Genomic DNA, 25435 nt, shown 5'->3' with positions numbered 1-25435 from the left:
TGGATGGTTCATTTTGGAAATAAAAGATTTCAATTTCTTTCTCAATGAAAAAAGACGTAAACTCGGTGACCAAATGACTGGGTTAGGGAGCCTGTGCAGGCTCAGAGACAGGGAAGGTTGCGCGGGGTGGGCAACATGGGTCAGTGAGCGTGCGCGCGCCTGGCCCTAAGCGAGCATGCGCAGCGCCGTCTTGGGCGCGGATGCGGAGTTGGGCATAAATGACTGGAGTCCAAAGGAGTTGAGGGAGGTGTGGCGTCGTCTGAGGCGGTTCCTGGGTTGCTGCTCTTTGGCGATCGCTTGCCCGCTATGACTTGGTCTTCCCCGCGTTCTTCAAGCTGTTCCTGCGAGTGCTGTCCTGGACGGCGACGAGGAGCAGGGAGGTGAGCCGTCTGGGCTCTGACGAGAGTCGCCAGCCTGTCGGGTACTGACGCGGTCACGGCAATGGCCTTTTAGTCCCTTGCAGGTAGGTGCGGTTGCTGTCCCCGCTTTACAGATGTCAGGCCGAGGCCGGGAGACGGGAGGCTGTGTCCGTGTCCGGGGTCACATCTGCGGCCCAGAGGTCAGCGCTGCAGGGCAGGAGCACGGGCTGCCGCGCGGAGGACTGGTGGGGCGGGGCCGTTGTTGCCAACCGAAAATCACGGCCTCGAACTTTGCGGAGCCAGGTGCACTTGCGTGGTTCCCACTCCTGCGCGGGAGAGCAGAGCTCCTGCCCTGCAAGAGGGAAGTAGGAAATAATGCCCTTCGTTGCCCTTTTGAGCCGGGGTGGCAAAATTTCTCGAGAAGCAGAAAGGCTCCGCATATGTGTGTTCCGGAGTGTGGAACCAGTGCGGAGCGCCACAGGTACTTGAAGTCTGCTGGCAAAGGGTGTGGGCAAGGAATAATATCATGGTTCTAAAAAAGTAGATTCTGAAGGGGAAAGGGATTTCAAAACAAGAAATGTGATCTGCTTTCCAGGAACTTTCCAGTTTTCAGGGTCAGGTATTTTGGAGATCATTTCCCTATTATGTGTAGACATGGAAGCCTGATAGCACAAAACTGATGAAAAACACAAGCACTCAGCCAATGAGCTAAATTCCCAGCCCCCCAGTTTCACTTCTTAAAGGCTGTGGGCTTGAATCTTTAATAGGGCAATCTTGCCAAGTGGTGCACTGCCTTCTGCTAAAATACCTGTAGGGATGGATGGGTCAGGGTCATTATGACTTCATGTTGTTTGGTGCTGTCTTTCATTGTTCTGCAGTGATTACAAAATGGTAGTTTCAAGGCCACAGGACTTCTCCTTTTGAGTTTTATCAATGCTCACCATGAACATGTTTGCATCTCTTTTCAGTTCTTTCCCTCTTGGTTCAGTTTCAATGTGTATTGATCTTGTTAATCCACAGATGTACAAATTCTCTTGTTCGAAATTTAGCAAACATGTAGTTTGTTGGTTTATCAGTTGCATATGGTGAGCAGTTTTTTAGCAGCCGACTTTTATTTGTTTGCTTATGTCTTGAGATGCATTTAAATGGAATATAGCAAGCATAGAATAAGAACAATAACGTGAGTAAGCATGAAAAGTGAAAAAAGAAAGCCACACTCTTTAGTTGGTGTATCTTTATATTGATGAAAATTATTATTCACATCAGGCTTACCTTGTTTTGCAAAATATTAACTCCCTTTACTTTTTTGTATCATGTTTTACAGAGCAGTTTCTTAGGTTCCATTTCTGACCCTCCCTGTTTCTGGACAGGTGGATTGGCATTTTGATTTTATATGTCATGCACAAAGGGAAGTTAGATTGTGCTGTTGGAGTTCTCACGGTCCTGCTATCAGTTGTTATAGGTGCCATGTGGGCCATCATGTGTGTCAACATGAAAGGTAAAGAGTAGCCTTTTCTGTTTGACACCTATTCCTTTTTATTTAATAGCCTTATTGAGATGTAATTTCCATACTATGCAACTCACCCATTTAAAGAGTACAATTCAGGGGTTTTCAGTACATGTCAGAGTTGTGCAGCTATCACCACAGTCAACTTCAGAACATTTTCATCATCTCCAAAAGAAATCCTCTCTTCACTAGTTAGCAGTTATTCCTCATTCCCCCCTCCCCAGTTCACCTAGCCCTAGGCATACACTCATCTGCATTCTATCTCCATCAGTTTGCCTATTCTGGACATCATAGAGGTGGAATTATTGACTTTGTGGCCTTTTGTTCTGGCTTCTTAGCTTAATGTTTTCAAGGTTCATCCATCTTATTCATGCTCAGTATCTCCTTCCTCCTTATGGCTGATTAAGGTTACATGGTAAACATTTGGGTTGTTTCCCTTTCTGAACTGTTACCAGTAATGCTGCTATGAACATTTGCATGCAGGTTTTTTTTTTTTATAGATATGTGTTTTCATTTCTCCCGTCTATGTACCTAGGAGTGCAGTTGCTGGGTCATGTGGTAACTCTGTTTCACATTTTTTAGTAACTGCCACACTGTGAGCAGCTATACCTTTTATTTACCCACCAGCAATGTAGAAGGGTTTTAATTCCTCACCAACACATTTTTATCAGACTTTCTGGTTATAGGTATCCTAGTGAACAGGAAATGGTATCACATGATTTTGATTTGCATTTCTTTGATGACTAATGGTGCTGACCATCCTTTTATGTGCTGTTATTTGGCCATTTTTATGTCAGTTTTGGAGAATTGTCTACTAACATAACAGTATAAACAAGTTTATTTAGCCTTTTATTAATGAGTTAGTTATACTTATTTTGTTCACTCCCCTTTTTTTCATTTTTGATATGGGGATTGAACTCATTGTCTTACACAGGCTAACCACAGTCCACTCCAGTCCTTCCACCTATTCTCAATGATAATTTTTCCTGTATATTCGAGATTTCCACAATATTTTTTTTGAAAATACTTCTGGAAATATTGGAATCTTCCCTTCTTTCATTGCTGTGGTTCACAGTGAGCTGAGCATTCTGTAGCTAATAAAAAAGTACATGGGTGGGGGGGGGCTGGGGTTGTGGCTCAGCGGTAGAGCACTCACCTAGCTCGTGTGAGGCCCTGGGTTCAATCCTCAGCACCACATAAAAATAAATAAAGATATTGTTTCTAACTACAACTAAAAAATAAATATTTATTTTAAAAAGTGCATGGGAAATTTTAAAAATTGCGCAGGCAGAAGGGCTGTGTGACATGTCACCCTCCAAAGGGTGTCAGGATGTAGGCACATGCTTATCAAATTGTGGGTGGCCAACTGGAAGGGTAGTGATACAGTGGGTGATAGAGTGCAGGTCCTGACAGTTTGGGGTAATGGGCTGAAACATGATGCCTACCCCATCACACCCCTGGTCAGAGCCCAGGAGTCCTCTGCAGGTCATGTTGGTTTCATGGGTTGCCTGTCCCACAGCCTTTTCCAAACCAAGCCCTGCTTTGTTTAGTCCATCCCCAGCCCTTAATGCCAAGGGTGTCAAAGAAGCTGACGTGAGCCCAGCTCAGATGATCCCCACATGTGGGTGATTGGTTCAGGAGTGGATGTGGGACCTAGAGTGGGCCACTGAAAGTCAGGAGCATATGCTGGAAGTTTCTGGGGAAGTGCTTCCTTGCTGCTGTAGGAGAGATCAGCATGGCTGTTTTGGGTGGTGTTGCTTCTTCACTCAAACACAGAGGAGGCAGCCCCATGAGAAGCCTGATGCCCATCCACCTCTCACAGCCAGTCTTCTGTACAGCTCCTTCCTGCCTTTAAACCAGGTTGAGTTGGATTTTCTGTTATTTGTGGCTAGAGGTATCCCAACTGAACTTAAAACAATGTTTTATAAAAAATGTCAGCTTAATTACTAATTTGTTACAAATAATGAGTATTAAATGTCTCAGTAAAATTATTATTTATATTTCCATGAAGAATACCATAAAAAAGGTAAAAAGCAAACAAGAAAACCCAATAGGATAAAGCATTTGTAACACGAGAAACAAAGAAGCAGTCTTCTCAGTATAGAAGGGCTTTAGCAGTGTCTAGGTATTGAACCCCCAGGCAGACAACATGAGCAGTAGAGAAAGCAAATTCAACTGTATAAAATGTTCAACCTCAATCACAAAATAAAATCTCTTAGTACATTGCCCGATGAGGCTGGATAGAATAGGCAGCTTCCCCCCCCCCCCAGTGCCAAGAATGGAATCCAGGTCCTCAGCATGCCAGACAAGTACTCTGCCTTGAGCCACATCTCCAGCCCTCAGGCAGCTCATTTTGTTGGTGAGAAAATAAATTAGCCTGTGGGAGGCTAATATGGTAATGAGATTGTGTGAATCCTTACCCTTTTTTTTTCCCTCTATATTTGACTTGTGCAAAGCAGCACTTGTGGGGATCTTCATCATGGTGCTGTTCCTAGAAATAAAACACCAGAGAGCACTATCTCAAAGGTCACTGGTTAGGTGAACTGTACTTTGTCTATGTCATGGTTTACTGTGCACTTTTCCATGAGAAAGTGATTGCTGGATTTGGACTTATGGCAGGCCTATCCCCCTGTACCTCTGATAGTGTCCATTCCAGAGCAAGCTGGCCCAGAACTACTTTTCACCTCTGCCCTTAGACTGATGACACTGAAACAGGTAAAAAACAAAACAACAACAACAACAAAAAAAAAAAAAAAACAGAGAAAATAAGGAACTGGGGCTGTGGCTCAGCAGTAAAGTGCTCACCTAGCCTGTGTGAGGCACTAAGTTCAATCCACAACACCACATAAAAATAAATAAATAAAATAAAGGCATTGTGTCAAACTACAACTAAAATGTTTTTTTAAATAGAGAAAATAAGTTATGAAATTAAAGGGGGATTTCCTATGTACTAAGGTCCAGGATATTGTATGTTATTATGGCTGTTTTCCACAGAATATAATATGTATTGTTTATGTACAGACTCTCCCTGAAGGAGACACAGCTACTGGCTTATTTCTAGGGAAGGGAACTGAAGACTAAGGGTTCAATTTTGGGATAAATGCTTAAAATTTACTTTGTTATTATTATCATAATCACCATTATTTTGTATACTAGGGATGGAACCCAGGGCATTATGCTGCTAGGCAGGTGTTCTACCACTGAGCTACATACGCCTCAGCCCTAAAATTGGGTTTTTACCTACTTGACCTGTTTGAACTTTTTACCCTTTGTTTGCATTACCTGCGCTGAATCAGCGAGGTTTCCCTTCTACAAGTTTTAGTTTCAGGTCTACTTTTTAAATAATTAACACATTGTTAAATCTTATTCTTGGTATGTGTATGACTTCCATTGCCCTTTTTGTTTCATTAATCAAGTCTCAATAATCTATCGCTTGAGCATGAAGTCAATGTATTTAGCTTTGGGCTGATATTTCTCTTTAAAAGAAATATCACACATTGTAGAGGGAGCATTTGGAACAAATATAATTCAGTCATCTGTATTCAAAGGACCAATCCTCTTTTTCTTGGTTATAAATATATGTAAGCAAGTGTTTTGGGGAACATTCTTGAGATTATTATGGTCATTTCTTTTCTTTTTTATTATTTTGAGTGCTTCTGTTTGTGTCTGTCTGTCTGGGAGCTGGACCCTGGGGCACTCGTCCACTGAGCCATATCTCCAACCCTTTTTATTTTATATTTGGAGATGGGGTCTCTCTAAGATGCTGAGGCTGTCTTTGAACCTGCAATCCTCCTGCCTCGGCCTCCCAAGTCATTGGTTTTACAGGCATGTGCCACTCTTCCTGTTTCTTTTTGGATTTAAGAACCTCCCAGATGAAATCCTGTAGTTGTCACTGAGTGAGAGGTTTAAATGGAAACCTCTGTTGTCTTTGCTACTATGTTTTCACAGAGAACGTCCGTGATAGATGAAGGCTGCCATTCGCCATGTTTGGTTTTGGTGATGAGACATCATCGTCTTCTTTTCTGCCTTTGAGCCTCAAGAGCACTTGCTTATCTCCAGCCACAGAAGATGTATGCAGTGACCAGAGGCATTGAAGCTCACGATTCTGTGACACAGGCCTCTTTGTTTCTCTGCCCTCAGTGACTGTGCCTGATGCAGGACCATAGGTCACTTGAAGTAGACAGGTGAGGATGTTGCACCACAGCTGTGCTCCTTGGTAGTGGGTCATTGCATCAAGGCACCTACTGCAGAGGCCAGGTTCATACCTGCTTCTTTATCTCGAGAGGAAAGTGAATGTCCAAATAAAGATGCCTTCCCAGGCAGGTGTAACTATGGAAAGGGACCTTCAGTGTCTCATGTCTTTTCTGGAACCTTGATCTGAAGCACTCTATTTTGCTTCTTATATATATATGTGTATTTCATTAATGCAGCATCTGTAGCTGTTGTCACTTTTGGTATTTTTAGCCCAGGTACTTCAAATAATGTCAGGATGGACGGTGTTAGGTGGGTCCTTGTTGAGAATCCCTGCTTTCCTGGAGGCAGTGTGGAGGTACTGTTTTCTGTTCTCATGGGAGGGCTATTAAGGGATCTGTTTTTACAGGTCTGCACCCTTTATCTGTTCGAGAAAGAGAAGGCTGTTGGAATAAATATTTTAAGAGCTGGGGGCAGTGGCGCATGCCTGTGATCCCAGTGGCTCAGGAGGCTGAGGCACGAGGATCATGAGTAGTTCAAAGCCAGTCTCAGCAATGATGAGGTACTGAGCAACTCAGGGAGACCCTGTCTCTGAATAAATCTCAAAAAAGGATTGGGGATGTGACTCAGCGGTCAAGTGCCCCTGAGTTCAATCCCTAGTACCCTCTCCCCTGCTTAAAAAAAAAAAAAAAAAGGATTAATTACTTTATAAAATCTGTTTGTGTGTCGAAAATAAGTCCAGGGGTTGCCTAATATTTTAAAAATGAGACTCTAGGTAAGTAATTCTAACAGCAGATAATTTTTGGAATTAAATGCCATTTCTTCACCATGTCATTCTTTACATCTTTGATTTTTTTTCACTGTTGTTTTTGTTTTAATCATATGGCATTTTTATTTTGCTTGAATTAGTGTTTATCCTTGCTTTTTCCCAAAAGGAGAGAGTTGATGTTTTACATCGTATTTAAGCACACAGGCCTCTTCTGATACTTGGATTTGTTTTAAAAATACAGTAAAAATGTCAGGTCTCAATGTTGGCTTTTTCAAAGGGTCTCACACATCAGAATTTTTCACTTCTGAAACTAGAGGTGTTGCTCAGTGGTAGAGCCCATGCTTAGCATAAACAAGGCCTTGGGTTCCATCCTCAGCATGAAACAAAAAAGAATAGTTCAGTTTCCCAGAGTGAGGACCACATGTCAAAGAGCCTAGGTCAGGTAGACCTACATTATATTTTAGAAAGTACCTCTTATGCTGTCTGAGCCTTAGTTTTCTCATTTGTACAGTAGGTAATGATTAACCTACAATTTGTGAGGCTTAAAAAAAAACAGACATACAGGGTTTAGGATGGTGTTTAGAACAAAACAGTCTCCTATAAGTGTGGAGCTTGTTTTCTTGGATGCTAGAACCTGGGGGACTGCATCCTGTTTGCCTGGGACAGCCCTGTGGTGTGCTTGTTGCCCCAGCATGATTATTAACAGTGCCCCCTTTTGCTCTCAGAAGTCTCCCCATTTGGGCAGTGATTACATGTACACCCCAGTTAGAACCCAAAAGTAGCTTTAACCCCCATTGAAGCTGAGAAACAAGTCAAGCTTTTTGTCGTGAGTCAGGCTTCACTTTGTCAGTTGCTCTTCAGTGTGTGCAATGTTTACCAAGCACAAGTGGGAGGAATCCGAGGTAGGTGTGGGTGTGCACAGATGTGTGCCCCCTTAGCTGTATTTGTGTGAAAGGGAAGCTCTTCTCTGAGGAGGCAAGTGAGCCATTGGTTATTTTCTGTATTTCAGAAACCATTTGTAACCCTGCATCACAGAAGTCAATGTCTATGATGTTGTACATCCACCCAGCACTCTTTATATCAGAGATTGGTCTAGGCTTCTCTGCATAGTGGTCAACTTCCAGTGTGACAGGACTGTGTGAATGGCATTGTGGCAATCGCCATTGTCAGATGAGGTTTTCCGTCTTCTCATTTAGTTTCTTCTCATCACAGATGCATTTGAGAGTCAGGTGAACAAGTCTTTCTGAGGAACACGACAGGTAGCCCAGTGTCAAGAGGGCTTCTTAACAGTGTTAAAATCAGACTGAGTGACGTACTGGTTTGTATATGAAAAATAATTCATATTACCTTATGCATTTATTGACTTTTTATTTCTTACTGGTTCTTGTTTTTCTGCATTCCCTCTCTTGTAAGAAGGAAGAATAGAGCTGGGCACAGTAGCACAGTGTTATAATCTTAGTGGCTATGGAAGCTGATACATGAGTAGTCCAAGTTCAAAGTCAGCCTCAGCAACTTAGTGAGGCTTTCAGCAACTTAGTGAGGCCCTGTCTCAAAATTTTTTAAAAAATTTAAAAAGAGCTTGGAGTGTGTTCAGTTTTTAAGTACTCCTGGGTTCAATCTGTATTATCAAAAAAAAAAAAAAAAACCAGAAGAAGAGGAAGAATACAGACAACCAAAGCAAAGGCAAAAACAGGGTTTTCTAAGATGAACAAAATACTAAATTTATATAGCATTGCAAACCTAAATTAAATGAATACTAAGTTTTTGGAATGTTTATGTTCTGGAAGTAAGAAACAAAAGATATCTGTTGTGTAGAAACAAAAAGAGAAACAAAAAAAGAAAAAAGTGATTTTCCTCTGGGGCCTGGCAGTAGGGTTTCTGATCATTCCTCCTCAGATTGATGAGCCTCCATTCATTTTGAAATGAGGCATTTGAACCTTTCACCTGTTTTACAGTATGTGTATGACTGTGTAAATGAAATTTAAACTTCTTGCAAAGTTGGGGTAACTTTTCCCTACATCCTTTTCTTTTGACATGTTCTGATTCTTATTTTCTCCTGAATGTCTCCCTCATCCTGTATTTTATAGAACTACTTCCCTAGTAAGCAAGACATCTTGCTGGCCAGGAAGGCCACCAAGGGGATTGTGGAACATTACTTCATTATTTTTAAAAAATCCCTTTTAAGATGGTGGTGTGAGTAGCCGCTGGTCTCAGTGCCTAAATTAGTTCCAGTGCTTTGATGGGAACATGTCAATCCTGTTCATGGTGTCCTCTTGTGAAAACAAACAGGCACACGTCTCGGACAGGCACAGCAACTAGTGAAGGGAGTCATTGAACATCTTTGAGACCATCCTCAACAAGTTCTTCTTCAATGTCTCCATAATTTTTTTCCTCAAGAAGATGGACCTCCTAGTAGAGAATGTGAAGATGGTCAGCCTCAGGAAACACTTCCTGAATTTCAATGGTGACCCTCCCCAACTGGAGGACATCCAGCTATGCCTGGTCCAATGTTTTGACAGAAGGAGGTGAAACCACAGCAAACTGCTGATCCCCATTTCACTTCCGCCATAGACACCGAGAACATCCACTTCATGTTCCATGCTGTGAAGAACTCGATCCTGCAGGAGAACCTAAGGGACGTAATGATACTTTGAGAGAGGAAGCCCCCTCATGCCTTTTTGAGGCTGCCTGCATGGCTATTAGTGCTTGTGGCCTGTGTGGTTCTGCAGGGCTTCTTGGACACATCTGTATTACACCTGGGTCAAGAAAGCTGGACTCCAGCCAAGCCATGAGCTCTAGGCAAGAGGACATGGGAACTCCATGTGAGCTTCTGATTCTGGGGACTGGTGAAATACTGAAATCCCCGTGCTCACCACTTTGGTGTTAATCTGCAGTACCAACAAAACAGCCTCTTTTTTTTTTTTTACAGAAACTCTATTCCTTTCCAGACACAGTTTAATCAAGAATTGTGTGCTCAGCCACCTTCCCTCAATGAGTGAATTTTACACCCATGGTGGGTAGTTTAACAGGTTTTGTACATGTGATTTCTACAAATCTATTAAAAGTTTCCTTAAACGACATTTGTCTTCCTGGGTTGTCACCTCCCATCAATGTGCCAGTTCCCACCACACAGACTGCTGCCATACAGTGTGCCCCCGAATGAGACAACCTACTGACCTGTGTCAAAGCAGAACAGTGCACTTGGGGTGGATCTTGAGTGCAGGGTTACAGGTTTCCTGGATAATTCTCTACCTTTGACTGGTGCCTCTCCTAAAGCAGAGGTCTCCTACAGACCTCGATGTGGACAAAATGCGTGTGTCAGGAACATACGTGGGCAAGTGAGGTAAGTGGGTGCCCCAGTGCACAGCTCTGGCCCAGCCCCTCTCCTGCCTTTCCTTCACTGTGCCATCTTCTACCCTGGTGCTGACCACCCTGGCACTTCTTCATCACACCTAGACAGTCTTACATCCTACCGGTGTTCATTCAACAAGAGTCAGTCATTTTTCAACTTAATAACTATCACATGCTCAGACCTATAAGTGTGGGTGAAATATGAGAAGTCAGCAGGACCAAGGCAGAAAATGCTACAGGTGACAAGAGCATAAACACATGAGGTTCCACATGTATTAGTATTAGTATTCCACCTAAAACTAGCCTCCCCTGTCTGTTAATAACATAAAAGCCTCAACTCTGGCTCTCAAAAATATGGAATTGATGTGAGCATTGATGAAGTGACCAGTCTAATAGGTCTTTCTAAAACCTCCAGTAGATGAGCAAAGATGGGAGGCTGGATGCTCAATATATGGATATCTGTAGGGACATGTAGCCAGGACTCCCAGCCTGTCCTCACCTGTCACATTCCACATGACAAAAACACTCAGGGTCACTCCAGGTGAACTGGGCTGTATGAAATAATCACACAAGGGACAGAGATACCTTTTTCTTTGGGGTCCTGTGACGGCTCCTCTGACCTTAAGGGTCCGCAGAAAGAGAGAGCAAGCACGTGCTGAACCCTTTTATTGAGGAGAAGCCATTCAAATGAGGCATGGGGTCAGGTTTCAGGGGTGTGAGTCTAGATTCATGATGTCTGCTGTCAGCAGGTTGACTGACATCTAGGAAGGCCATACCCAACGGCAGAGCAAGAGAAGGAGACACACAAAGGGAGTTTCCATGGAACTTTCTATCCCAAACAGGGCAAAAGGGTAGTATTACAAAGGAATGGGTAAGCGTAGCTCAATCCAGGGGGTGACACGCCTACATCTGAAGACACGCCCTCAAACTTCCTGGACCAGGGCAATGTCCTGGTCACTACAATGACTGGTCAAAGTCTCTCCACTCCAGGATGGAAGGCGTGAATCATTCAGAGTGGCTCCCCACACTCAACAGCACAGCAGCAGCATCTCGGAGGAGTGCTTGCACAGGGATGAGTGGAACATCCACTGCCACAAGCAGTGCCTTGCATGAAAAACTGTCACACAAGGAGGAACGGCCACCTTGTAGAGGGACTCCCGTGGGAGCCTTGCATTCTAAACAGGAAGGAAGTACTGATTGAGTTGAAATGACGATTTCTCTCATTTTCACTTACACTTCTAATTTGGGCTTCAGCAGTTATTGATATGAGATATAATAGGGAAACACTCTAGAAAATCTGAATAACATAGAACATATTGTGTGTCAGTCACCAGTGATCTCAGTACTAATTCCTGAATTTAGGTGGACTTAAAAACAGTGCCCTGTGGGCAGACAAAATTGCCACACACAAGGTCTGTCATAGGCAGATGCTGCAGCCAGGGAAGGGCACTTATCTTTGCACCCTCCTCTGCCTTTTGCAAGCACCACTCCTGCTTGGGGTCCATGACTCTCAAGAGCCCCATGTAAAGTGAATGTTTCAGGGAGATGTGATGGGAAGGCAGACACAGCAGCAGGATTGAGGAGGGAACTCAACATTTAAACCACTGTGTATTAGACCATATGCTTACGACAGCGTAATTCTAGCCTAATTCTACCTAATTCTAGCCTCCTCTGTCTGTTAAATAACATCAGAAGCCTCAACCTAGGCAGGTGTTGGAAGAAACAGGAAGTCATGTTCCTGCTCCCTAAAGGCCACCTGAGGAGGAGTGGCTTCCAAGTTGATCCAAATTGCTAGGCATGGCAGGTGAGCGTGTGTGCACATGCCTCAAAGTCATGGTTCTTGTGAGCTCCCGCTGACTACTGACCAGTGACAGCCCCTGAAACAAACTCACAGATGGTGGTAAAGTTTATAAACAAACAGAAGGTGCACCTACAGCATGGGCCCCAGTGGGGCAGACATGTCACTTTAGCCAAGAATTGGCATCTGTGCTACAACCAGAAAACCATGCATGCATGGAGGAAAGACACCCTACACCAGGGAGGGTATGGGTGGGACACAGTGTTAAGACAGCACATGCTGTGAGGGGTGAGACATTGTGGCTGGGGCCAGAGGAGGAACGGAGAGCCCAGGTGTAATGGCCTGGCCCATATTAGAAAGTGCAGTGTTCACTTGCAGGCCCAGGTAGTAGCATCTGGGGTGGCCTTGCTCATGGGCCTGGCTGCTCTGCTTTATGGTTAATATGGAGAACTGGGATCATCTGGAAGAGGGTCTGAGGGTGGACAGGCTTGTAAGTTACCCTGGTGGAGCTGTTCCTTGCGGGAAGCAGGTCTTTGCAACCCACCAGTTTTTTGTGAGTGTTCTGGTTGCCTCTGACCATCACTAGGAGTCTGGGAGTCAGGGATTAACTGAAAACCCAGTAACTCCTAGATAATTCTTGGAAATTCGTTTTTAAATCAAACCCCTGACTTAATCTTGTTTTTGTTGTCTTCTTACCAAGAAGCTAAGTTCAAAAAATAAGCCTGTTATTTTGGACTCTTGTGGATTGAGGTGACGTTGGGAGAAGAAAGAACAGTCAGCCATTCCCACTGGCTCTTTGCATTTATTCTAGTAGTTTTAAAAAGCTGGGATCCTTTACATGAGGCAGTGGGCTTTCCCTGATTCCTCAATTATTCAGGAGTGTGTGTCTTTGGTAACCTGTTATTTTTTTTTAATTTTTATTCTAATTTGTTATATATGACAGCAGAATGCATTATAATTCATATTACATATGTAGAACACAATTTTTCTTTTCTCTGATTGTATACAAGTATATTCACACCATTCATGTCTTTTTCATATATGTACTTAGGGTAGTGATGTCCATCTCATTCCACCATCTTTTTTTACCCCCTTGCCCCCTCCCTCCCTCTCCTTCCCCTTTGCCCTATCTACAGTTTGTCTATTCCCATGTTCCCCCTCCGAACCCCACTTTCCATGCTCCCCCTCCTTATATCAGAGAAAACATTCAGCATAAGGTTTTTTGGGATTGGCTTACTTCACTTAGCATTATATTTTCCAACTCCATCCATTTACCTGCAAATGCCATGATTTTATTCTGTTTCACTGCTGAGTAATATTCTGTTGTGTTTATATATACCACATTTTTTAATCCATCTACTGAAGGACATCTAGGTTGGTTCCACAGTTTAGCTATTGTGAATTATGCTGCAGTAAGCATTGATGTGTCTCTGTCCTTGTAGTATGCTGTTTTTAAGTCCTTTGTGTATAGACAGAGGAGTGGGTCAAAAGGTGGTTCCATTCCCAGTTTTCCAAGGAATCTCCATACTGCTTGGTAGCCTGTTATTTTAAGGTCTATAAATTCCTTGGTTTTCATTGAAACCAGGTCCCTCTGTATTTCTTCCATCTTTCAGGATCAGGCTCACAGAAGACCCCAGTTCTGGGAGCCACTCTGTGTGGGCCTCTCCCTAGGACAGCACCTGTGTCCTCCTGGTCTGGCCAGAGTGTGCCAGGGGAGCCCCAGAGAAGGCAATCTCCATCCTCCAGATCTGAGCACGTCCTCAGGAAACCCTGCTGCTCCATCCACTGAGTAGCAGCATCCCTTCTGGGTACTCACCCTCTCTGTAGGAGCAAGTCCACAGAGCTGCAGCAGCCCCAGGCTCTGTTGTGGTTCTTGTGTCAGTGGACACTGGCCAACATTACAACACTGGAATATTTCTTTGAGCAGAGATACTGGCCCTGGGTCAGCTCCATGGCTCTTAGAGTCCTTGGGCCATCCCAGGACATGTGTGAAATCTTGTCCTGCATAGCTCCTCCCCTACTACAGTTATTGTCCTCCCAGGTCCCTGAGCCCTGTCCTAAGAAAAGATTGACTGCCCTCAAGGGCCAACCATTTCAAGGAGCACCATGGGAGGAGAAGCTACACCCACCACCTTAGCCCTCAGAGCTTACCCAGGGTCTGTTGAACACCACACCCCCTCAACTGGGTAAAATTATAAAAGTTCCCATCAGATGGTTGAATGAGCCCCAGACGAAGGACATAAATGAGAAATCAAATCCTTTCACAACCAGAGCTGTCCTTCAATTCCCATTTTACAGCCTCACCAGGATAATAAGAGCTGCCTCCAACCAAGCCCTTTGCCTGGGCCCCCATGACTGGGCAGCTGGCCCATGCAGGTTGTCTCCACAGATGATAACCATACCAGCTGCCATGTTCTGCAGCGACATGTTTCTTTGACTCTTCCTGTGCTGTCTCTCCCTCAGTGTCCTCCCCATGTTTCATGTTTCCACTCTTCAATTTAGGATCTGCCACTTTCTCTGTTTTTTTTTTTTTTTCCTACGTGAAAAATAATTGAACTGTTTTCTTTTCCCCACAGGTCAGAAATTTGGTCAATTGATGACAACCCTGTTAAACACAGTTTGTCCGCAAACAGTCCAGAATGACATGAGCATATGTGTTATTAAGGTAAGAAGAATTTTATCCTCATTACATTTCCCCACAAAATACACTGTACTGTGATCTTCAAAGGCACATAGCACATGTGCTGTCTTAAAATGCACACTTAATTTAAAATGACAAACATGTCAAGGCAAGTTAAAAAATAGCAGCTCAATATTTACAATAATGATGATTAAACATCAAATGAAAATTTTATATTTACAAGACTTTGGGGTGTTACCACTGAGCTATCAATGTAAGTGATATAATAGATTCAAAGATTAAAAACCTCTTTAAATTAAAAATATTTATGTACATAAACCTGTTATAACACTCATCACAAAACTAATGAGGAACAGTAAGTTTTCAAAACAGAAACTCTCTCAAAACTATTTAACATGAGTATAGTTCAAAATACACCAATAACATTAAAACTCTAGGAAAATCCTATGGTTCTCATTTCAAGTTTTAAAGTAATTCCCTCCCACAGCCCCTACATGCCTATTCAAAACATTCTAGGCTGTGACCACTGAATATATAAAATACAGGCAGGATCATTTACCTCAGAAACAATTTTTATTCAATGTCTATCTAAAATGTCAGAGGTGACTGGGGAAAATGGAACCAGAATGAACTCAGCAAATATTAAAAAATAAATTCTGGCTTAAACCCTTTATTTAGAAAATGAGATGAAAATTATGGAATATGGGAAGAGTTACATGGAATATCCTATTATTGCACATTCACTTTGTTATAAGTAAATCTCCATGCTTGGGATCTTTAGGAGGTGTTTGCCCAAGATGAATTAAAAGGAGAAGGTAAAAAGACAAATTCCAGTGGGGGAGAGAGATCCGTGGCTAAAGTTTCTTCACTTTAGACTGAGATCAACCTTTCATCAAAGCTGAATTTGGGATCAGTTGCTTGTAAAAATTTCAAGCACATCCTGTGTGACAAACTGTTCTCTCTCAGATCTGGCTTAGCAGCCATGGAGCATCCAGCACATTTCTAGGAGGTCACCTGTGTGGCTGTGAAGCTGACTGGGAGAGTCAGAGTGCTTCAGCATGTGCAGAGGGTGGCTGTGGGTGGGTGGACAGGAGTGGATTAAGTAGTTAGATCCTTGAGCATCCTAAATAGACAATAAATGACCTTGTCATCGGGCCAGGGATACAGAATTTTATACCTCCTCTCAGACTGATGACCTCAAGCCAACATGGTTCCAGGACTTCTAAGGAATCCCCATGTGATTTTGGCCCCACACCCAGAGCTCAGAATCATAAGCTTGAATCTGGAAAGAAAAGAGCCCTCACAAAAGCTGATAACTACAGGATATTAAGGGTTTTGAAGTTATTTTTTCATTCTATAAAATAACTTCATCTTGATGTCATCTTTCTAGTAGCCATGATTTAACAGTCTACAAATATCTTAAAAATAAACATTGAGAGAGGCATTATTCTATTAACTATGTTCTTTAGGCTATAAAGGAGTAATATATCAAGGTATAATTATTAGATTTATTTAGCCTAGTGATAAATTAATTAACTATATGTGGATGTCACTGCCACATTTTACCTATTATTAACATGGACAACATTTATCAGGAGCATATTCTGTATTATATGTTACGTAAGGTTAAGGGACATCATATTTTCAGCTTTCTTTTCAATAAAAATTAAGCCCATTTTTCTATTTTATATGAGGTAACTAAATTATGCTATCTGTGTGGAAAATTTTGAAAAGATGTTTTGACAGATAACAATTCTTTTGGTGTCCCACCTAATCCAGTTTGAGGAGTTGATTTTATCAAGAGAAAGATTTATCATTGTCTCTGATTTCAGTAGAATAATGCTTTAATGTTGGTGATATTCCTGCTTGGGTACATCAAAAAGTTACATGCTGAAGCTGGGGTTGTGGCTCAGTGGTAGAGCACTTGCCAGCATGTGTGAGGCACTGGGTTTGATCCTCAGCACCACATAAAAATAAATAAATAAAAGTGTTGGGGGCTGGGGTTGTGGCTCAGTGGTAGAGTGCTCACCTAGCATGCACGAGGCACTGGGTTCGATCCTCAGCACCACATAAATGTAAAATAAAGATATTGTTTCCACCTAAAACTATTTTTTTTAAAAGTATTGTGACCATCAAAAATTAAAACATTTTTTAAAAAGTTACATGCTTGGATGCATCTTATAGCATCTAAACTTCATTATACATTCTACATATCAATAAGCCTGGCAGATAAATAGTTTTGGTTTGATTTGTTTAAAACTAAAGAGTACCTTTCAGTGTTCTGGACAAATAATTAAACTGTAAATCTACTTAGGTTGAAAGTAGAAATTAATTGTGCAAAGATTGAATGAATGGAATATATATATAGCATTAAGTTTCCGTTCATCTCATTTTACCCATTCCTTTAAAGTACACCATAGTTTACAATTGGCAGATGTATCTGTATATAAATATATATTAAAGAGCAAAGATATAGGGGCTGGGGATATAGCTCAGTTGGTAGAGTGCTTGCCTCGCATGCACAAGGACCTAACTTGGTTCAGTCCCCAACACCACGAAAAAAAAAAAAGAGCAAAGATATATATCTAAAAAAAAGTCACCTAAGTTCTGCTTTATTAGACTATATATAGTTCACTTATTGCATTGAAACTGAACTTGGCTTTACAATTTTATGTACTTTTATATTTCCTCAAGATAGGAATTTATTTTCTTGAAATTGGACTTTCTTTTATTACTTAAATCAGTTGTGTATCTATGATAAGTTACCACCAAATGTTAGATTGCACAAAGTAAATTGACATACATATTGGGTATACACACATACACACCCACACACAAACTTATGACTGCCAAGGAAGTCTTTTGCTCCCTGCACAGCCTCCAGAGCTTTCTCCTTCCCAGATCCCACCTGCAACTACTCACCTTCCTGTGTCTCTCCAGTCAGTCCATCCCTCTCCCCCCACAAGCACACACAGCCGCATCCACCTCCTCACACACCTCCCTGGAAACCCAAGTGTTCCAGCCCACGAAACAGATGAATTGCTAGTGCACTCTGTGGAATAGGGGTGGGTATAGCTATTCCCATAGAGGAAATGAAAGATGTTTTGTTTAGGAGCCTAGTTGTCCTCCTCCATGTGGTTGGCAGGTAGCTGGGGAAAGAAACCAGGTTGCTCCTCAGCAGTACAACCAGGTAGGACCCCTCTCATTGGAGTCAGCTTCCCATAAAAGAGACCAGGTGGACCATCTTCATACAGGACTGCACCAGCCCTATTAAGTGTTACAGAGGACCATCCTTTGGTTCAGATGCCTCTGCCAGACAGAACCTTCTAAAGGACTCCAGACTTTGTCTAGAAAGCAAGGAGTAACACACTTGAGGAGGAGGCATAAAGGGTGGTTGAACCCATCTGGGAAGGATTTTCAGGGGGTATGTAGAAAGCCACAGACTTGGAAGACCCCTGTAGGAAGGACTAGCAGGAAGCACTTTACACGGGACCTGTGCTGAGCAAGAAATTGGGCATGTGTCTTGGAAATACAAAGGCAGAAGGCAAAACAATATTGGTGTAGGTACAGGAAGAAAGAAAGAGAGCGACAGATGAGGCTGGACACCGAGGAATTAGTAGGAAGCAGGTTTTTTAGCTGCATCAGTCCAGAGGGGGCTTTCATCTAAATTAGTTCATCCCCCTGAACCCCGAGTTCAAAAATGTTTATAACTTTATACCCAGTATGTAGGGGAAGGGGGGCCTCAGAGGCTTACAATCTGCAAAAGTCCACATAAAAGTAGGTTTTTTTCTATTGCAATCAACCCAGGCCTAGATACAAAAATAATTCAAGGATGCTGTTTGTGAAAATCAGTCCCTGGGAAAGGGAGAGTTCCCTTCCCCTTTCTTGCCAGCCGGCTTCAGGGAATCTAATTTGCACCATTCATTCTTATCTTTGGGATTGTGAAGAACTTTTAGGATCTAACTACTTTCCTTTGAAATGTAAATGCCTCTGTGAAGGCTTCAGACCAAGGCCTTCTTGCCTGAAAACTCTTCTGCAGAAATTCTTGCTGAACAATTATGGTGAGGGTCTCTGAAGAAGTTTTGTGGAGGAGCAGGTGCCACCACAATACAACAGAAAAATACAGTTACAATTTATTATATGTACCAGACATTTCTCTAGTAATTCCCAGCCAGCCAGCCTGCCAACCACCTGAGACAGGGGAAAAAGACAGGTAGCTGATTATCAAAGAAAAAGAAATAACTAGATAGCACTTCCCCATCCACCGATTCCTAACACCTCCAGGTTAGTAGAAAGATCTCACTTTCCAACACAAGCAATACCTCGTTGATGCTCTTTTCCTGCCTTTTGGTCATGTAGGCATGAGATGAAAGGAAACCTAAAATCTTTAAGGGACAAGACATCCCCATTCCCAGGGGCACCAGCTGTGGGCCCAATCCTCTCAGGGGAGTGTGTGGTTTGTGTCCTATAAGGAGATTGTGTGGGGGGGAGCTGGTTCAGCTTGGCTTGTGCCCTTATAAGGACAATAGCATTGGCCCTTGGTTCAGTGTGCCTTGTATCCTTATAAGGATAAGGAGAACAGCACAAGCTTTGATTCATTGTGACTTGCTTTGGTTATTTGATTATCTTTCCTCCTATTTATTCATGATTGCAGTAAAATATTTCAATACCCTTACCTCTCATTTTGAGTATGCTGTACAAGCCTTTCTTTGTGGTTCCTATGGGGTTCCATTTAACATGAGAAAGAGATGCCATTCTGATGTGAATCTATAACAATATGACTTCATTTGTGTACAGATGTGACTGCTGTACCTCTCCAACTCCTCCCCTTTGGTTACTCATGTTACAGTGTTATATATGATAATTATTTGATGCCATAGAATAAAATTGGGTGTTTTGATACATTATTGTCTTACATGTAGAAAACAAAAGTAGCACTAGCTCTTATGATTATCATGAATATGGGACCTCTTTCTGTCTTTATCAAGATCTGAGTTCCTATCTAATGTCCTTCAGTGCAACCTAAAAGACTCCCCTCACACAGGGCACATATAATAAGGACCTGCCCTCTGGACTCTTATTTATCATGTGCTGTGGTTTGACTGTATCCCTCCAAAATTCCTGTTGACAGTTCGGCCTCATTGTAACAGGATTGAGGTTAGGCCAGGAAGCTCCAACCCTAGGGATGGGATGTGCACAGGAAAGGGGGAGGCAGGAAGAGAAGCTCCTCAGGTGCCATGTTGGGGTTTTTTTGGGGTGTGGCTGCCATAATACCTTTTCCCAACATTCCTTTTTTGCTTTCTTAGGAACTGGGGCATCGTTGGTCAGATCTGGCTGCTTCCTGCTGTGCGGGGGCAGCGTGGGACCTAGAAAGGGGAAGTGGAGGAATGTTCGGGGGGCAGGTCTGGGGATACCATGGCAACCAGAAATAAAACCCAGTGGCTATAGACAGCTACTTCGGTAGGGGTGAAGTCTATAAAGGTTCCTTAAAGCCACAAGTCATCGATGGCATCGAACCAGTCCTGAATGGAGGAGATTGTTGGTATCAGGCACTGGTCTTGTAACAGAGATTCTAGGAAGTATTGGAAGTGTTGCCTTGACATGGTGTCACCAGCACCTGAAGAAAATCAGAGCGAACAAAAACAGGATGAAGATAAAAATTAATGCAAAGGTCAGTTTTTGGCAGGAGTTCCATGTTGGGGGACTGACAGAGAAGAGGCTGAGGGCCATGAGAAGGCTTAAAAGGACATAAAGGCTCAAAAATCCAGAATGGCAGGCTAAGAGGTCCTCCGGGCTCATTGTCTCCTGCTGTCCATGTCCGTTGCATTCCATCGTGCCTGGTAGTAAGCTTCAGCACTGAGTGAGCTGTTCTCTTAAAGATGTTGGGGGTTCATCGGTCATCAGAGGCTGGTAGTGCCTAAGCAGAAGCTGGTTGAAAGTTTGATTAGAAATTTTCTGGAATTGTGTTTGAAGGAACTTCATTATGCAGGGCAAGAGAGAGCAAAAAAGGAGCATCCCAATAAGGGGCCCCAAGAAATGTAGCAAGTATGTGGCGAGAGAGGATTGGAAGAACCCCGTTATGGGATTAGGGGAGGTGGGTTTGAGCAATTGGGTCGATAATTCCTGCAATTTAACAACATTCTTTTCTATTAGCCCAGACTCATTAACATAGTAGCAACATTCCTCTCTGAGGAACAGGCATGTACCCCCTTTTTCTGCAGTGAGGAGATCAATCACCCTTCGGTTCTGTAAAGCCACCTGTGCCAATGAAGTAACCTGCCACTGCAAGGAGCCCAGAGATTCAGCAGTGGTATCGAGTGCTTCTTGCAGTTTTTGTTGAAGGTCATTGGATGCCCATAGAGCATGACCTATAGCTCCACCAGAGAGTCCGAGACTCGCCACTGAGGTTGTTAAAGTGAGGCCTACCAGAACCGGCAGAAAGACTGCCCTATGGGTACGGGAAGGTGGGACCAGTTGTCGGAATTCGGCGGAAGTGTACAAAGACAGCTGAGGAACTACAGTAACCAAGAAACAGGTGTCAGAGACATTGATCGTTGAAGTACTTAAAGACCCATTACACCAGAGGAAATGTCCAGGTTGCATAAATGCAGGGCTCGATGGGGTGCTATAGCTCAAGGCACAAATGGGTAAAGGATTCATTTTTGGCAGGTGGAAACAGATGAAAGGGAATGAAGCACTGGTGGAATAACTTTCCCACAGTGGGATGTGTGCCACATGTAGGGGTTGTCCTTTTTTGAGAAATTATAGGTTTTTGCTGAAATATTTCCTGCCGCTAATGGGACTGCTGCTAGAAGCAGATGACTGAGTGAAGCACAGAGGAAGCACTGAGAAGTGGGTACAGAAAGAGGGTGGAGTTTAATAATTGGAGAGTTTGGTGTAGCAAATTAAGCCATGTGGGAGGGGGGCCTGAGGGGGTTGAAGGCTCTGAATCACCTTTGGATGGGCTATGGATAAGATCTCGAAGCTTTGATGCTGACTCCTTGATGTGTTCAATTACCTGGATGGTTGCCTTAGGTGGCATTATTAGGGAGCGGGAAACAGTCATCCATCCTGTGGGTTTGGCTGCACTTATCCGAGGGTAGACAGTAAACTCAGTATATTCCCATCATTTGTCTTTGGGGTCAGATATAGTTAAAGTGTACCATGAGGTCGGGTTCACATGTTGCCCATGCCGTTTAAGGAATCTGGTCGAAATCCAGGCCTTACGATTTGTATAATGAATTATGCACGACCAGTAAGGACACCCATTATAAACCTCTGACCACCGGTGGCAATAATTTTCAGTCTGATCAAAAAGAAAGCAAATGGGGCTGGGGATGTGGCTCAAGCGGTAGCGCACTTGCCTGGCATGCGTGTGGCCCAGGTTCGATCCTCAGCACCACATACAAACAAAAAGAAAGCAAATGAAAGGATCATCATAGCTACCTGGATCGAAGAACCTGGAAGGTGTCAATTTTAGGGAAACAGAGGTGCAGTTGTGGATGAAGCAAGTAGTTACATTGATTGTGCGGACCTTCTGCATGCCGTGTTCCGAGTATCATTCCCAAAGGGTGAATTGGTACATGGTAGGAGAGGAAGGTGAAGACCAGTCCCAACAGAGCACAGAAAACAAGCAAAGAGAGAGCTAGAGTGTTGGGAGAGCTCATTGTGCCTTCTTTAAGAGGAATTGGGCTGCGGGGAACACCGTGTGAGCCGTAACTTAAAGGGATGAGATGGGTGTGGAGAGCAGGAGTAAAGGGGAGGTTCAGGAAGTGACTCTTGGAGTTCCCCTAGGATGGTCCTGTCATCAGTAGATGAGACTTCTTGATGGTATGGAAATGTGAATCCAGGGGGTAAGACGGTTGTCTGGTAAGGAGAGTTTGGCGGTGGTGGCGGTACAGAGAATGACCAGATAGGGGCCTTCCCATTTTGGGGCAAGAGGCCCTTTCTCCTCCGAGGTATTATAATAGACTAAACTCCCAGGTGTTAAGGGAGGAGTGTTTGGAGAGGAGTCTGGGTCCGGGAGAAGCCAGTCCTGATATTTCCAGAGTTCCGAGCGAAGATGAAACAAGAGAGGCAAAGACAAATCTCATGAGAGAGGTCCCTGTGAAACAACCAATCCAGGTGGTATAAGAGGTCTTCCATACATTATCTCAAAGGGAGACAGTAAAGATGGTTTCTTAGGGAGAGCTCTGATCCGAAGCAAGGCCAGGGGAAGGAGCTTGACCCAGTCTAAGTTTAATTCCATTGTCAATTTGGTAAGAACTTCCTTCAGAGTCCGATTTACCCTTTCCACTTTTCCTGAAGCCTGGGGACGATATGGACAGTGGAAATGCCACTTGAAGGAGAGGGCTTGAGAGACCTTTTGTGTGATTCTAGAAATAAACTCAGGGCCATTGTCGGATTGTAAGGAAGTGGGCATACCGAATCTGGGAATGATGTCTGTCAGTAAGATTGAAGCTATAATGGAAGCCTTTTTATTGGAAGTGGGAAATGCCTCAACCCAACCAGAGAAAGTGTCCACAAAGACAAGGAGGTATTTAGTACGCTGTACTGCGGGCATGTTGGTGAAATCTACCTGCCAGTCAGCAGCAGAAACATGTCCCCGGGCTTGGTGGGAGGGAAACAGTTTAGGCCTTAAAGGAGTGTGAGGGTTAGTCCACTGACAGATCTGACAATTAGAGGCTATATTCTATAGCATGGCTTTGTCAGAGGGGGTGAGGGAGAAGAAGCTCTGTAAAAAGAGGGTCAAGGACTGAGAATTGAAATGGAATAGAGGATGGAGGAACTCGAAAAGGTCCTTATTCTTACTGGAAGAAGTAGGGGCTTCAGATGGACAGTCTAAAGTGGCCATTATATGCCCCCCCAGGGGGGTCATAATTGGAAGTGGTAGCAGCCATCCGTGCTGCCTGGTCAGCTTTGGCGTTGCCCTCAGCAACAAGAAAGCCATCCTTCTGATGGGACCTACAATGGACAACTCCCAACTGGGTGGGTAAGTGGGAAGCCTCTATCAAATTGGTTATAAGAGCTGAATTAGCGATCACATTACCTTTGGTGGTAAGTAGACCTTGCTCCTTCCAGATTGCAGCATGGGATAATAGAATGTGGAAGACATATTTTGAGTCAGTATAAAGGGTGAGGGATTTGCCCTGCGCTAGAAGGCAGGCACGAGTGACTACTACAAGTTCGGCCTGCTGGTTGGTGGTTCCTGAAGGCAGAGCTTTGGCTTCTATAATCTTAGTAGCCAAAACAATGGCATATCCAGAGTAATGAGTGCCATTTTGCCTAAAGGAACTGCCGTCAGTAAACCAGATAAGGTCGGGCTTGGTGAGTGGTCCCTCAGAAATGGAAGAATGACAGGGGAGGAAATTATCCAAGGTTTCCAAGCAATTATGAACTGGTGCGTCAGGTGTGGAGGTCGTTGGGAGCAGGGAGGCAGGGTTCAGTGCAGGGCAGTGGGGAATGTAATATTGGGATTTTCCAGAAAGGAAGTGAGGAATGACAAAACTCTGGAGGGAGGAAGGGTTTGAAGGCCCTTATAAGCTAAAAGATCCTTCAAATGATGTGGGGAGTGGATAGTTAAAGGGCCCCGAAAGTCAGCTTAGAGGCTTCTTGGTGTAAGATTTGTCCAGCAGCCAGAGCTCTAAAGCAAGGGGCCCACCCACGGATGCTAGGATGTAATTGCTTGGAAAGATATATCACAGGTGCAAATGTAGGCCCATAAGTTTGACCCAAAACCCCAAGTGCCTGTCCCCCTTTTTCATGGGCATATAGATGAAATGGTCTTGAAAGATTGGGAAGGTGAAGGGCGGGTGCCTTTAAGAGGAGTTGCTGATGTCTGCGGAAGTGGAGGGAGGGGGGGCAAGGATGCAAGAGGTTCACCAGGGGGTCCCTTTGCTAGGTCATACAGGGGTTTGGCTAGAAGAGAATAATTTGGGATCCAGGCCCTAAAATATCCTGCTAATCCTAGGAATGATAGTATTTCAGCTTTCATATGAGGCACCAGAAGATTAGAGAGGAGTTGCCTCCTATCCAGTGTTATTTCCTTTTTCCCTGGTGCAAGGGGAAAACCAAGGTAGGTGACAGTAGACTGGGAAACCTGGGCCTTGTGGGGAGACACCCTATACCCCTTATCTGCTAGGAAATTGAGAAGCTGGGCGGTGTGGGATTGAGACTGTTCCCAAGAGGGACTACATAAAAGAAGATCATCGACATATTGAAGGAGGGTAGAGTCAGGACAGGTAGGGTGGAAAGATGTGAGGTCCTGGGAAAGAACTTGGCCAAAGAGATGGGGACTATCCCTGAATCCCTGCGGAAGGACGGTCCAGGTAAGCTGACAAGAATGGCGGGTGCGAGGATAAGTCCATGTAAAAGCAAAGATATCCTGAGATTCTGAGGACAAGGGAATAGAAAAGAAGGCATCCTTTAAATCTAGGACTGAGAAGTGGGTAGTAGTAGCAGGGATCTGAGAGAGAAGGGTGTAGGGGTTGGGCACTAGCGGGTGATTGGGGACTACAGAGGAGTTGACGAGGCGAAGGTCTTGGACCAGTCTGTAGGACCCATTAGGTTTCCTAACTGCCAGAATAGGGGTTTTGAAAGGAGAGTGTGTAGGCCTAAGATACCCCTTCTGTAATAAATCCTGGATGATGGGTTCTAATCCGAGGAGGGTTCTGGTTGTAAGTGGATATTGTGGTTGATTAATATATTTTGAAGTGTCCCATAAGACAATATGAACAGGACTGCACTTAGCCGTAGAGGGCGTAGTTGTGTCCCAAACCTCAGGGTTAACTGGTTTAGATAGTTGTGGGAGAATGTGTAA

At 43.7% G+C, this 25435-nt stretch overlaps 1 protein-coding gene and 1 pseudogene across 4 annotated transcripts in view; both read left to right on the top strand.

Annotated features, from left to right (window-relative positions):
• The first annotated feature begins 175 nt into the window (after positions 1-175).
• Positions 176-9906, top strand: LOC139702889 (guanine nucleotide-binding protein subunit alpha-12-like; annotated as a pseudogene).
• LOC139702969 (putative sperm motility kinase W) overlaps positions 194-25435 on the top strand; it is a 30921-nt gene continuing 5679 nt past the window's right edge. The window contains exons 1-4 of one of the 4 annotated variants that reach the window (XM_071605778.1): positions 194-463; positions 1684-1857; positions 5815-6050; positions 14552-14640. In XM_071605778.1, coding sequence (XP_071461879.1) covers positions 14572-14640 — 69 coding nt within the window. In that variant the 5' untranslated portion in view covers positions 194-463; positions 1684-1857; positions 5815-6050; positions 14552-14571. Of the gene's footprint in view, positions 464-1683; positions 1858-5814; positions 6051-9989; positions 10170-14551; positions 14641-25435 lie in introns of those variants that run through there. The other 3 variants (XM_071605776.1, XM_071605779.1, XM_071605777.1) reach the window with 3 other exon arrangements.

Source organism: Marmota flaviventris, chromosome 19, assembly GCF_047511675.1.
Source record: "Marmota flaviventris isolate mMarFla1 chromosome 19, mMarFla1.hap1, whole genome shotgun sequence".
In the NCBI taxonomy this organism is placed as follows: Eukaryota; Metazoa; Chordata; class Mammalia; order Rodentia; family Sciuridae; genus Marmota; species Marmota flaviventris.
Note: the sequence above shows the minus strand (reverse complement) of the source record. Positions and strands in the feature narration are given on the sequence as shown.